The sequence below is a fragment of the Periplaneta americana genome, chromosome 15, assembly GCF_040183065.1.
Source record: "Periplaneta americana isolate PAMFEO1 chromosome 15, P.americana_PAMFEO1_priV1, whole genome shotgun sequence".
NCBI classification, from domain to species: domain Eukaryota; kingdom Metazoa; phylum Arthropoda; class Insecta; order Blattodea; family Blattidae; genus Periplaneta; species Periplaneta americana.
Window position 1 is genome coordinate 41,482,596 of NC_091131.1, and position 13,262 is coordinate 41,495,857.

At 35.7% G+C, this 13,262-nt stretch overlaps 1 protein-coding gene across 3 annotated transcripts in view; it reads right to left on the bottom strand.

Moving 5' to 3' along the window:
• The window catches only part of LOC138714818 (scoloptoxin SSD14-like), a 270,565-nt gene that overhangs the window by 19,409 nt on the left and 237,894 nt on the right, over positions 1–13,262 (bottom strand). For all 3 annotated transcript variants that reach the window (XM_069846978.1, XM_069846979.1, XM_069846977.1), the window contains 6 exons: positions 11,466–11,666; positions 9,335–9,584; positions 7,583–7,773; positions 3,509–3,749; positions 598–711; positions 143–333 (listed from right to left, as the gene is read on the bottom strand). In XM_069846978.1, the coding sequence (XP_069703079.1) occupies positions 184–333; positions 598–711; positions 3,509–3,749; positions 7,583–7,773; positions 9,335–9,584; positions 11,466–11,666 (1,147 nt within the window). In that variant the 3' untranslated portion in view covers positions 143–183. The remainder of the gene's footprint in view (positions 1–142; positions 334–597; positions 712–3,508; positions 3,750–7,582; positions 7,774–9,334; positions 9,585–11,465; positions 11,667–13,262) is intronic.

Below are 13,262 nucleotides of genomic sequence, written 5' to 3' on the forward strand. Positions count from 1 at the left end.
TCACTCCACACTACCAAACACAAACGCAACCCCAGAAAACCAAGAAATAACAGCTGAGGACTAAGGCAGCGGTAGTGGCAGAAGCAGGACAACAAATATTAAGGATGTTGATGCAAACAATGAATAACAGTTGTTAACTTACCTTTTCATCTTAAAGGATAAATGATCCATCCCAGAGGAAATTCAGTCCATGCCATACACGTCCCCTCCTTTCCTGTAGTCAGCATTGGCTATGATCATGTCTCCCAACTTGAAGAGCGCACAAATTATTGATCCACGATCTCGAATACGATCCATTTTATGTCCAAGTCTCTCAAGACCTTTTACAACTTGCTATGAACAGAATAATGTTATCTATTATTTATCTCTTACTGAAAGTTAAGCTATTGTAATTCACTACATACAACACCAAACAAAATTTTACAGCTTAAATTCAGCAAAAATATCTACATTACGAAACAAAACAATTTTAAAACTTTCTTTCATACCATGGCATGATTGTGACTATAATAGTATTTAAATTCATTAATATGTCACATCAACGGACGTTCATACGTCACCAACATCGTAAGATGAAGATTAAAATATTATACTCACATCTAAAACACCATAGTCGTATCCTGTATCCATTGGCAACACCTGATTATGTATTCTGCTTGCATCGACGGCTTGTTTAATGCCTTCACCAAACCACAGAATTCTCATTATCACCTGTAATACACATAAATAATACAGTACCGGTATATAATTATCTTTCTTTCCTCAATAAAACATGTCACAATACAAAAATTATTCATTTTGAAGGGCTTGCTGCAATGTAATGATAAGCCATATATCTATGGAAATTGAGAGTTCGCCATACTTAGAAACTCTCAAGAAAGTAGGTCCCCTACTTTTTCTAGTGTTTATAAATGATCTTGCTCCCCTATTGGTATTAAATTGTAACAAAACTAACATAATTCAATTTAAATCCTGTCCAAATTCAACGTCGCAAATTTCTAGCGCAATAATTAAAAAATAGATCCCTATTAGAAACAACAACCAAATTTCTTGGCTTAAAAATCGATAATGTGTTAAATTGGAAAAATCATATTAAAGAAATCACCCCCAAACTAAATTCAGCTCGTTTTGCTATTAGATCTATGCAAAAGATAGTAAATATCAATACCTTAAAAACAATATACTTTGCATACTTCCACTCGGTAATGAGTTTTGGAATAATATTCTGAGGAAATTCCACAGACAGTAACAGTATATATCTATTACAAAAAAGAGTAATTAGAATAATAGTAGGTACCAAATCTAGGAAATCGTGTAGGACTATTTAAAAAAAAACTACAAATAATGCCCACGGCTTGTCAGTATATCTTTTCATTATCTTCCTCGTATGTAATCATGAAAACTTTGTAACTAATTTAACAGTTCATAGCATAAATACACGTCAAAAAAATGACTTTCATACTCCATCGGCAAGTCTATCGTGCTATCAAAAAGGAGTGTGTTATATGGCAGTATAACTTTTTAATAGCCTCCCTATCGATATAAAAAATGAAACCCAAAACATAAAATTATTTAGGGCCAAATTAAAGAAGTTCCTAATTTCTCACACCTTCTATTCTGTAGGTGAATTCATAACATTCAATAACACTACATGAAATTGATACTAAAATTTTGTGTTGTACTAGTAGACTATATTGTAAATCTCGTCTGTATATATTTCATCTAGACTGTGACTATAAATTAAGAGTTTATAATAGTATTAAGTTTTTTGGCTTGTTCCATATTCTAGCTGTAAGCAATGTATGAATACCATGGAATGTTAATAAATACAATACAATACAACATAAAACTCTCCTTTTGTCAATGAACAAGTCTCGGTAGCATATTCAGAAAACGCCTTACAATAGTCCATACACAAACTAAAAAAAAAAAGACTATAAAATATGGTTTAACAATATCTACAGATAAAATAAAAACCATAGTATTTAGAAACTGTGGCAAATGCAGAATTATGTCAAGCAGAGCTCATTACTAAAATTGTTTACAATTAACATTATCGATATTTAAAATTTTGTGTATTATTATTATTATTATTATTATTATTATTATTATTATTATCATTATATCATCATCATCAGCTGAGTTTTCACAGGGGGATATGAAACTAGTTCCGGGAAAAATGTTCATAACAACATCGTTATGCTGCAGCTGCGAAGAAACATTTTCCAATGTGAAATTTTCACTAACCTCGCGAGAATCACTATGCGATTTTTTGCTAAAAAAAATTGTAAAATTGAGCTTCGCGGTTGCTTAGATATATCAAAGAACCCGGAACGATAATGTAAAGTTTATATAAAAAAATGTATGAACTGTCAAACAAACATTTCACAATGAAGTCAGAACTCCAACAAACGGGTGAATACTACTCTTAAAATGAATTTAAACTCGACAGTGCATAATATTTAAATCTGTCAAAACAACCTTTTCAATATACTCGTATTTCACAGTAAGTTAAATTTCATATTGTGTTGGCTTCATTTTATTACAAGGTCAGTACTAGGCAGTAGGTCTCTCTATAATAAAGATAGCATTGTTATAATTCGAATGTGTCGCAGCACCAATCACAGGGATTATATTGAAGGAGGGGTAGGAAGACTATGCCTTATGTCGATGTACTCTTTTGTTACTCTGACAGTGAAAAATTTGAGAAGGGAAAACGATTATGGATAAAAAATACTCAAATCTAAATATGTCATTTTTTTAAAAAAGTTCAAGGGAGGGTTAACCCCTCGCCCTTGCATAGCCCCTGTTTAGAACTCAAGATCCCATTAAATTCATAAACAACAAAATTATGCCACGGAATAAACACTTTCAAGTCCACACCTGTGGAGTAATGGTTAACGTGTCTGGCCGCGAAACTAGATGGCCCAGGTTCGATTTCCAGTCGGGACGAGTTACCTGGTTGAGGTTTCTTCTGGGGTTTTCCCTCAACCCAATATGAGCAAATGCAGGGTAACTTTCGGTGCTGAATCCTTTGAGAGATAACTTGAGCACTCACTATCCCCCATTTATCACTATTCCGCAATAAATTTACACATCTTGATAAACGGTTTTAACACTTTTATTACTTAATATTTGTTTTAGAAACAACTTTCCTATGTTAATGTGAAACTAAGTTGGTAATTTAGTACCAATTAAAGCAAATTATCAATTTAGTTACACAGTAACACAGAAAAGTTGTTTCTTATAGTTATAACAAATCTTAAGCAATAAAATTATGTAGGATTACAATGAAACCAAGCCAGAAAGAATTTAATTCAGATAATAAATATAAAGGTACGTGAAAATAAAGGACTTATGAACTGTTCACATTTCATCGCCAACCACAGAAAGAAATCTAGATTATTTTGGTCATAAATCCTAAAATTTCGAACTCTATGTAGTGGGATCGATCGAAAATCATTTGGCAACACTGCCGCGGTCCTCAGATGCACTTCGTTATACTTACATACGCCACAGCTGTTGTGATTTTGGTTCCTCCTGAAGCACCAATCACTAACCGCACATCTCCATTCCCATCTACAATAATAGAAGGAGACATGGACGAAAGAGCACGCTTGCCTGGTGCAATGGCATTTGCTGATGAAAATGGAATCCCAAAATAATCTTTAGCACCTGGGATTGAGAAGTCACTCATGCCACTGTTCAGGATGATACCAGTTCTTTGTGAAGTAATGCCTGCTCCAAAGCTGAAAAGAATTAAGTTTAAAATGTATTATACGGTAGCATGTTTCTAACAATTCTACTAGAAAGACTCATTATGTGATTAAACATTAATATACTCAGTAAAGAACTATCAAACACAGTGTAAATACGGTCTGTGGATAAGCTTCGGGGCTTCTACCGCGTTGTCTTGGTGTTGGTGGCTGATGTTTCGACCGCTGTGTTGTGGTCATCTTCAGAGCAGTTGTTGGATAAGGAAGTAGTCTGCGAGCTCGTATATATATAGTAGTCTCGATGGGGGGATAAACTTCCATACCTCCAATCAACCGGAATATACATGATCCCTTGCTCCTGTGGTCTAAAATACATAGGCCAAACTGGACGTATGGTGGAAGATGGAAAGAACACATCCGACTCTGCAAATACGGACCATACGAAAAATCAGCAATAGCCTTACACTCAGCAGATTCAGGCCACGCCATTGAATTCGACAATATCAAGATAATAGATAAAGAAGACAATTTATATAGAAGACTGGTTAAAGAAGCCTTCCACATCAAACAAAATCCTAACAACATCAACAAGGACGAGGGGTTACAACTCAGCAACTCATGGGGAAGTCTATTCCAAGATCATACTTAGGAATGAGAAACCAGGTCTCCACATGTACGCGGTGCCCCCCTTCATCCGGACATCGGGCACAGTATCAAGGTCACTCTTTCGGACCTTATGAGGGCCAGTATTTAATATGAATACTCCCCTTCACACAGACCTCAACCGGATTGGATCCCCCCATCGAGACTACTATATATATATATATATATATATATATATATATATATATACGAGCTCGCAGACTATTTCCTTATCCAACAACTGCTCTGAAGATGACCACAACACAGCAGTCGAAACGTCAGCCACCAACACCAAGACAACGCAGTAGAAGCCCCGAACCTTATCCACAGACCATGTACACCAGCCGCAGAAGCCTACGCGAACAATGTTGTTGTTGTTTTCTAATGCCAGGCATTTGACAATAAAGTCATTTGACCTCTTGCACTCCAATATTTTTCAAAGATATTGTCATGGTTAGCCACTGACGCACAGATTTTGAGATGTTCTGAATCCATTTCTTGATTTGAGTTGCACAATGGACAGTTAGGAGACTGATATATTCCAATTCTATGCAGATGCTTGGCCAAACAACGCGAACAATGTAAATATATTATTACGATGTACCGAAGTACATATGATATTTCCGTGCAGAAATTCTGCGTCATCATATGATGAAGGATGAGTGGAACAGAGAAAAATTCTCTCCGGCACTGAGATTTGAACATACGTTTTCAGCTCTACGTGCTGACGCTCTATCCACTAAGCCACACCGGATTCCCATCCCGATGTTGGATTGAATCCTCTCAGTTTAAGTTCCACCTCTTGGGTTCCCTCTAGTGGCCTACCCTCATGCACTGCATCATAGATGTATGACAGTGGCACAATATCCATACATGTGCAGAGGTGCACTCGTTATGAGTGACTAGGTGGCCGGGATCCGATGGAGTAAGCACCATCTTAAATCACAAAGTGATTATTTTTCGCATCATCATATGATGACGCAGAATTTCTGCACGGAAATATCATACGTACTTCGGTACATCATAATAATATATGATACGAAATAAACAGAAGCAATGAGATTAATATACACATTTAGATAGTACATACAAGGTAAGATCATTCAAGGAGAAAAAAACGTGTAAAATAAGGATAGAAAATGACAATTTTATCCAAAGGTCAAATGCAGCACATAGTATTTTTTGCAGCTTAACATATGGTTAATCAAAGTTTCAGTCTTATATATATATATATATATATATATATATATATATATATCTGAGATCACTTCTGTAATGTTAGAAGCAGGCAGCTGGTGATTCGTGCACTATATTGTGGAAAAATATAAAATTACTAATGCTACATACACAGTACTTTCCTTATTGCTACAAAAGCAGGTATCCTGATATCCTCTGCTACTTCACATTTGAAAACGACAGCATGCATTGTTAATAATGTTTCTCGTGTTTCAATATTGTGCCACCATTTGAGTGACATACTGTAGCAATTGTGAAGTGTTACTTTCTATATTTGAATATTAATCGGTACCAGGGTGCGAATTAATGGAGGGCATGGGGGAAATCGTCCCGTTGGAAAATTATCCCCCTCTCATAAATTCATTTTAACATCCCTGCCAGGGATAACTTCTATCCCCCTCACAAAATATAATTGTTTTAATAGGAGTATACTTTATAAAGTACAGTATAAAGTAAGCTAAGAAAATTATATTGATATATTATCATCATCGGCAAGTTGACAACAATCAGTAACTTAGGAATTACACATCTTATTTTAAGCCTGCTCATAGATATAATTATTATTATGATCAAGATGCAAGACAAGCAACTCAGTGCGACCAAGCGTAGAGCCGTATCGAATGAGGATAATAATTTAAATAACTGATTAAATGGCGATTTAACTCGTGTTAATTGTGTAAGCATGTGCGGCTTACAGCTGTTTCGGTGCTTCTTCACACCATCCTCAGAGCCTACTAGATCTCAGCGTCATCTCGAACTTCGCTGCCTGTTGTGTGGGTGTGTTCGATTGTTGAAAAGTGGTGTCAAATAGTGTGTGTGTTCTGAAATTGATCTGTGTGTTGAGAATTTGATCAGGGTGTGTTTTAATGTGTCTGTATATTTCATATTGTTCTAGTGTGTTGAGTTTTTGGGTTGTATGTGTAGGATTTCCATGTCTGTATTTATGTTATTGTATGTGTGGTTAGCATTAGTTATGTGTTCGGCATATGTAGATGTACTGTGTCCTCTGGTTATTGCTTTAATGTGTCCTTTGTATCGAGTTTGGAATGATCTGCCTGTCTGTCCAATGTAGAAACTGTCGCAACTATTGCATGTGAGTTTGTATACGCCTGTGTGGTTGTATTTATTTGTTTGTATTGTTTGTGTGTTTTCTGTTCTATATGCTATGTTGTATTTCTGTTTTCTGAATGAGGATGCAATCTTGTATGTGTTTTTGTTTTCGTATGTTAGTGTGATGTATTTCTTGTGTTTGTGTTGTGTTTTCTGTGTTTTTGTGTGTGTTGAGTTTTTGTTTTGTCTTCCTTATGATGTTTTCTATTATGTTTGGGTTGCAACCATTTTCTTGTGCTATGTATTTGATTGTGTTCACTTCTTCATTGTAGTGTTGTTGGCTCATGGGTATGTTGAGTAATCTGTGTACCATTGTCCTGAATGCAGCATGTTTGTGTTGTATGAGGTGGTTAGATGTGTTATGTATGTGTGTGGTGGTGGTGGTGGTTGGTTTTCTGTATATTTTGAAGGTGTGTTTGTTGTCAACTTTTGTTATGGTGATGTCTAGGAAATTTATGGAGTTATTGTTTTCGAGTTCCAGTGTGTATTGGAGTTTTGGGTATATTTTGTTTATGTATTGGTGTAGTTTGTGTATTTGTCGTTTGTTTTCTTTGTATAGTATGAGTATGTCGTCTACATATCTGTGCCAGTATATATGTTGTCTGCATATTTGTTGTGTTCGCCATTTAACCAATTATTTATATTCAAGTGTTAAAAGTAGTGTACGAAAGATTCAACATGGAATAATAATTTATGTATGGTATTCTCTATCTAGGATTCTATTCCCCCCTCATCAGAAATCTTAATTCGCACTCTGATCAGTACTAAAGTATTGTGTTCTCTATCTTACACACTTGTTCATGGACTATCTGTAACAAGGTATAAGAAAAAATACAAGAAAATACAACAAAAATTTGTCAAATATTGTGTTTGCTTACTAAATGTTAACAGTACTGGTGATGGATGCAGCGTCTCCATTAGGTGCTATGATGGAAATGTGAGCAGTTCCGTGATCGTCAACTGTGTAATTCACCACACCATAATGTCTAGGGTCTACGTATGTTGTACTGTCATTTATCCTCTGGCGAATATCGTCTGCATAATCATGTGACTGAAGATCAGTTAAGAGCTGCAAGGACATCATCATGAGTTATTAAGTTCACAATTAGTATTATAATTTACAATTAACTGTAATAAAATAATAACTTAATATAAACATCAAATTATTGATATTACCCAAACTTTTAAAAATAAATTTAATATTGGAGATTTTAGATTTTACACTTTCACACATATAGTGATCGTGAGTCACTTACTTCGGTGGTGATAGCAGAAATAGTATAACGTTCAGATGCTTTCATCTAATGTCATTCGTTATAAAACTTAAATTTGTACTGGAAAGTGATGGCAAAAAAGAAAAAAAAAACGCAATTAGTACTTCCTCAGATTGTAGGGACAAAAATGGGTACATCCTCTGTATGTATAATGTTAATTTTAGGTCATTTTTTTCAGTAGTTGGTTCATTCCCTCTTTTGGGACATATTATAGGTCATTTTTAACAATTACTTGTCCACTTAAATCCCCCCCCCCCCAAATTAAAATTGCTGGCGCTGCTTCCCACTGTAAGTAACTACTACTACTACTACTACTACTACTACTACTACTACTACTACTACTACTAGGAAGTGCTACAGTATGGAGGAACTGTGAGTTACCGACCGATGGAGTAGAAGAAGGTGACGAACAGTTATTAAGAGGTAAATTGACAAATAGAAACTCTATCAGAAATAAAGTAGATTCAATCAAAACTATAGATACTGAACGAAACTACCTACTAAGAGATAGGCATCAGCTAAGAATAAATTTTCCTAAAATTAGAAACACTTATTATTAATTAAATTAGATAAGCAGACAGGTTTTGTAAATAAGATAGAATTACGTCAAAGTTTTAAAATAATAAAATTTGAAAATAGAGAATTAAGGTAGTTATTAATGTATTCCGATAGCTATATTATTCGTATTTAGTAAAGGTTCAGAAGATAATTTTGACTTTATAAATTGCTTTACTAATATGTTTTAATTTCAATAATACTGCATTTATAATACATTTAGTAGGCATTATAATAGTAATGAATTGATAATTAGTACATGAGACACAATTATGAAACTAAATTGAGGTTGATTATGTAAGCAACTTGGCAAGTTTGTGTTTAAGCTGGTATGTGATAGTCTTCATTGAAGTTATGCAAACGTTTCTGCTGACAAGGAAATATTGTAAGAAATAAAGATTAACCTACATATAGAATGTATCGAGTCAGCTAATTCAGGTTCATGACTTACGTTATGTCGACATCTGATCACATTTTTTTTTGGAATAATAAGTTATTATGTAATGTAAGACCTAAATAATTACAATTAAATTGTGAAAAGGAGCAGATAAATAAGGTTTAATGTCTTAATGGTTATCATTATTGGTTTAAACATGCACTAAAAAACCAGACGTAAGTGCAAGTTTGAACCAATAAATTATTGAGATTTGCGTTAAAATAATGAGTCTAGGAAATTGTATATTTAGTATGTAGAACTACATTTGTTTATAGATCTTTTGTTATATTATTAAGTTTTGTACTTGTGAACTATATCAATAAATCAAACATCAAACTACTACTACTACTATCGTAACAACTTACACTTGTAATGTTAACATAGTCTGGATCTGCTAGTTCAGTCCTTCTTGCATAGGCAAACTTGAAAGCTTCTATAATTCGGTGATATGTGAGTACAGTACTGTTAATATCCTTGATGCTGTCCGAGGTAAAATTGTAACCATCCAGGATATTAAGGATGAAGCCAAGAAGAATGCCACTGCCTGGCGGTGGATTGCTGAACAGAGTCATCTGGTCTCGTAGAGTTACTGAGATCGGATTTTCCCACTTCACTCTGTACAACATAGCATAAAATTATACATTTATACTATTAAAAAAACATATTTAAAATTACACGTTTATTACCATAGCTGAATCTCTGTACAATAAAGATATGAGGCGCATCCAGAAAGTAAGTTTCCCTATTTAAAAAAAAAAAGAACACACACTTTCAGGAAAACATTTATTGGCATCAGGTACAGCAATGTTTCAGCTATTTTTCAACACAGCCACCATCAGAACTGAGACACTTGTCATATCGTGGGATCAACTTTTGTATCCCTCTGTCGTAGAACTCTGCCACCTGTGAATGGAACCAGCGTGTGACAGACGTCTTCAGCTCTTCGTCGTTGCCAAAACGCTCACTGGATGACAGGAATTTCTTGAGGTGCAAGAAAACGTGAAAATCGCTGGGAGCAAAATCAGGACTGTAGGGTGGATGAACAAACAACTTCCAGCCAAATTCCGTCAAAACAGCTGCTGTCCGCCGAGCCATATGTGGACGAGCATTGTCATGGAGGAGCACAACACCTGCAGTAAGCATTCCACGCCTCTTGTTTTGAATGTCACGTCGCAATTTTCGCAGTGTTTCACAGTAACGGTCAGCGTCCACTGTTTCTCCTCTTGGAAGGAAGTAAATGAGCAGAATGCCCTTTCTGTCCCAGAACACCGTGCACATCACTTTCCGTACCGACAGCGTTGGTTTGAATTTCGTCCTGACCGGAGATCCACTATGCTGCCAATGCATTGACTGCTGCTTGGTTTCTGGGGTGAAGTGCGAAATCCAAGTCTCATCGCCCGTGACAATCCTGTCGTGGAACTCGTCGCCATCATCGTGATACTGTTGCAGAAATGTCAGTGCTGCTCCTAAACGTTGCATTTTGTGTTCGGGTGTCAGGTTTTTCGGCACCCACTTTTTTGAACAGCAGGTGCTTAGTGACAATCTCATGCAACAAAAATCGTGATATCTGCGGAAAATGGCTGCTCAGCTCCGTAATCGTGAAGCGATGGTTCTCCATGATGCACTGCCGCACCAGCTCAACACGATCATCATTGATGAGGGACAGTCGCCCACTACGCTCTTCATCATGGACACTTTGACGACCTTCGGAAAACTGCCTACACCAGCGACGCACCATCTGCTTACTCATGATGTTCGGCCCATAGACCTGACAGAGCTGCCGATGAATTTCAATTGGCGCAATGCTTTATGCTTTAAAGAACTTTATCACTGACCGAACCTCGCAGGCGACGGGAGAAGGAATAAGAGCTTCCATTTCGGACCATTGCTGCCACGCTACTGGCACCAGGTGGGACCTGTCCAGCTGGAATATGATTGATACATTATAGATCTGTTACATATGGGCAATTGACATGGCTAATTACCTTTACTTTCAAGGGGAAAAAATCAGGAAACTTACTTTCTGGATGCGCCTCGTACAATAATGTGCTCCTCAAACAAAAAGTAATTCAAGCCCTGTTATTTAACTCCAAAATAGGTACTTGCAATATGCAATATATTAATAAGGATTACCAAACATTAAAAGTATTTGAAAACACACTCAAACCATAAACGTGAAAAACATTACGCAAATTATTTATTGTAACTGAGAACTGTAATGTAAAGACGTTCATAAAATGTGCATTAACTAAATATGTTTAAAAGATAATAGGATAAAAAATTATTGTGTAAGATAATTACCAGTACTTCTGGGAAATCTAAGCACAAAAGAACAAAATGGTAGAGGACTTTTCCATTCATACTATATTAAGGATTCGTCCCTTAAAAGGGGTTTCATTAAACGCCTTCTACAATGTATTTAATTTTCTGACTATACGAAATAAATACCGGTAGTGAACTATGCACGAGTAAAAGGAGCATAATTACTCAACACACCTATAGTTCAGTAAATCCTCTTCAGTGATAATTCCACCCATCTCCTGGATATCAGACACCAACATCTTGGCCAGTGTACCATTGTAGAAGTCATTGCCACCATTTTTAGCAATTAATTTAAGAGTTTCGCAATATTTCTTCGGTCTAATGCGATCTCCATATCGATAAAATTCACCAGTCTCTGGATTAACAAATGTTTCCCTGCAGAATATAGACAAAACATAAGTAAACTCACTCTCTTAACAATTTACTTTAGCTTAACATGGAAAAGAAACTCCGTTAACACAATTAAGATTTGTAATACCTCTCCTCCAGCCTCTAGTTATTCAAATTTCCCATTTTTTAATTACAAAAAGTACTGCAACAATGAAAGGATTAATTTAGAATTTCGACCGAAGTACGCACTTTCAGTTTTCTTCGAAAATGATTTGACATCCTGCTTGCCTTCTACTTGTCTATATACAGTTTTATTGAATTTACTCTGTTTATCTTCATTAAAAGTTAATTCATGTGTATGATATGAGACAATTTAATTTATGGAATCATCTTTGCACGTGTTGCAAATTAGGCTGAAGTATGCTAAACAAGTTTTGACATGTTTCTGCTGAATATCTCGCAGATCTGTAGAGCTGTTCATTGCCGAGTAGAGTGCCATAACTTTTCCTCGAAAAATAAATCTGGTAAATAAATAAACAACAAGAAAATTGAATTAATATAAGCTTAAATGATTTTCTTAAAGTTGAAAAAAAAATAAATAAATAAATAAATAATAATAATAATAATAATAATAATAATAATAATAATAATAATAATAATAATAATAATAATAATAATAATAATACACCACCTTCTTCTAGTGCAGCAGTCAAGAAAGCATGGGGCTCTACCTTAATGCACTCCATGTGCCTTCATGGCATGTAACAGGGCTACCTTTACCTTTATTTTAATAATAATAATAATAATAATAATAATAATAATAATAATAATAATAATAATACACCACCTTCTTCTAGTGCAGCAGTCAAGAAAGCATGGGGCTCTACCTTAATGCACTCCATGTGCCTTCATGGCATGTAACAGGGCTACCTTTACCTTTATTTTAATAATAATAATAATAATAATAATAATAATAATAATAATAATGCGTGTGTGTATCTAATGCCTACCCACTTCACTTGCGTGATTCGGGTTCGGGTTCCGCATATTGCGGATATGTGGCAGGATTGTGACCCATTTTCAATATACACATCACTTCGGTGGACCACATTGTACATTATGTGTATCTGTGAAGAGTTATGTCATGTACTAGAGTGAGTGTATGTGTAAGTGTCCATGTAAGTGTAGTGTAAACAATGGGTGAGGATGATGATGATGATGAAGGTGAGGAAGGGAGAAGGGGAAACCCGATGCCGGCACGTAGCCTACTCCTGTCAAAGAGCATCAAGGGGGAAGCCAGGCTTAACATCTCCGTCTGATGGACGAATCACTATCAACAGTGACATCTGCCTTCTCTTCATATGCACTACAGAGAGATTTAGGTGGGCATATTGGTGCACAATTTAGTGATTAGAAGTTGTGCATCGCCATCTCTTCTAGTCCCGAGACAGAAATTTTACACCTGGAATCGAACCCAGGCTGGCTAGTCTGGAGGCAGATGCATTGTCACAGAGGTGACTCGGTAGACTCTCCTTAAATGGAACTTACAAACGTCACGATAAAAATATCATGTGATTAGTGAACTCCACTCAGTCTATCCTGCTGTTTCATTTCCCCCTCCACCACCACCCAATTTACTAG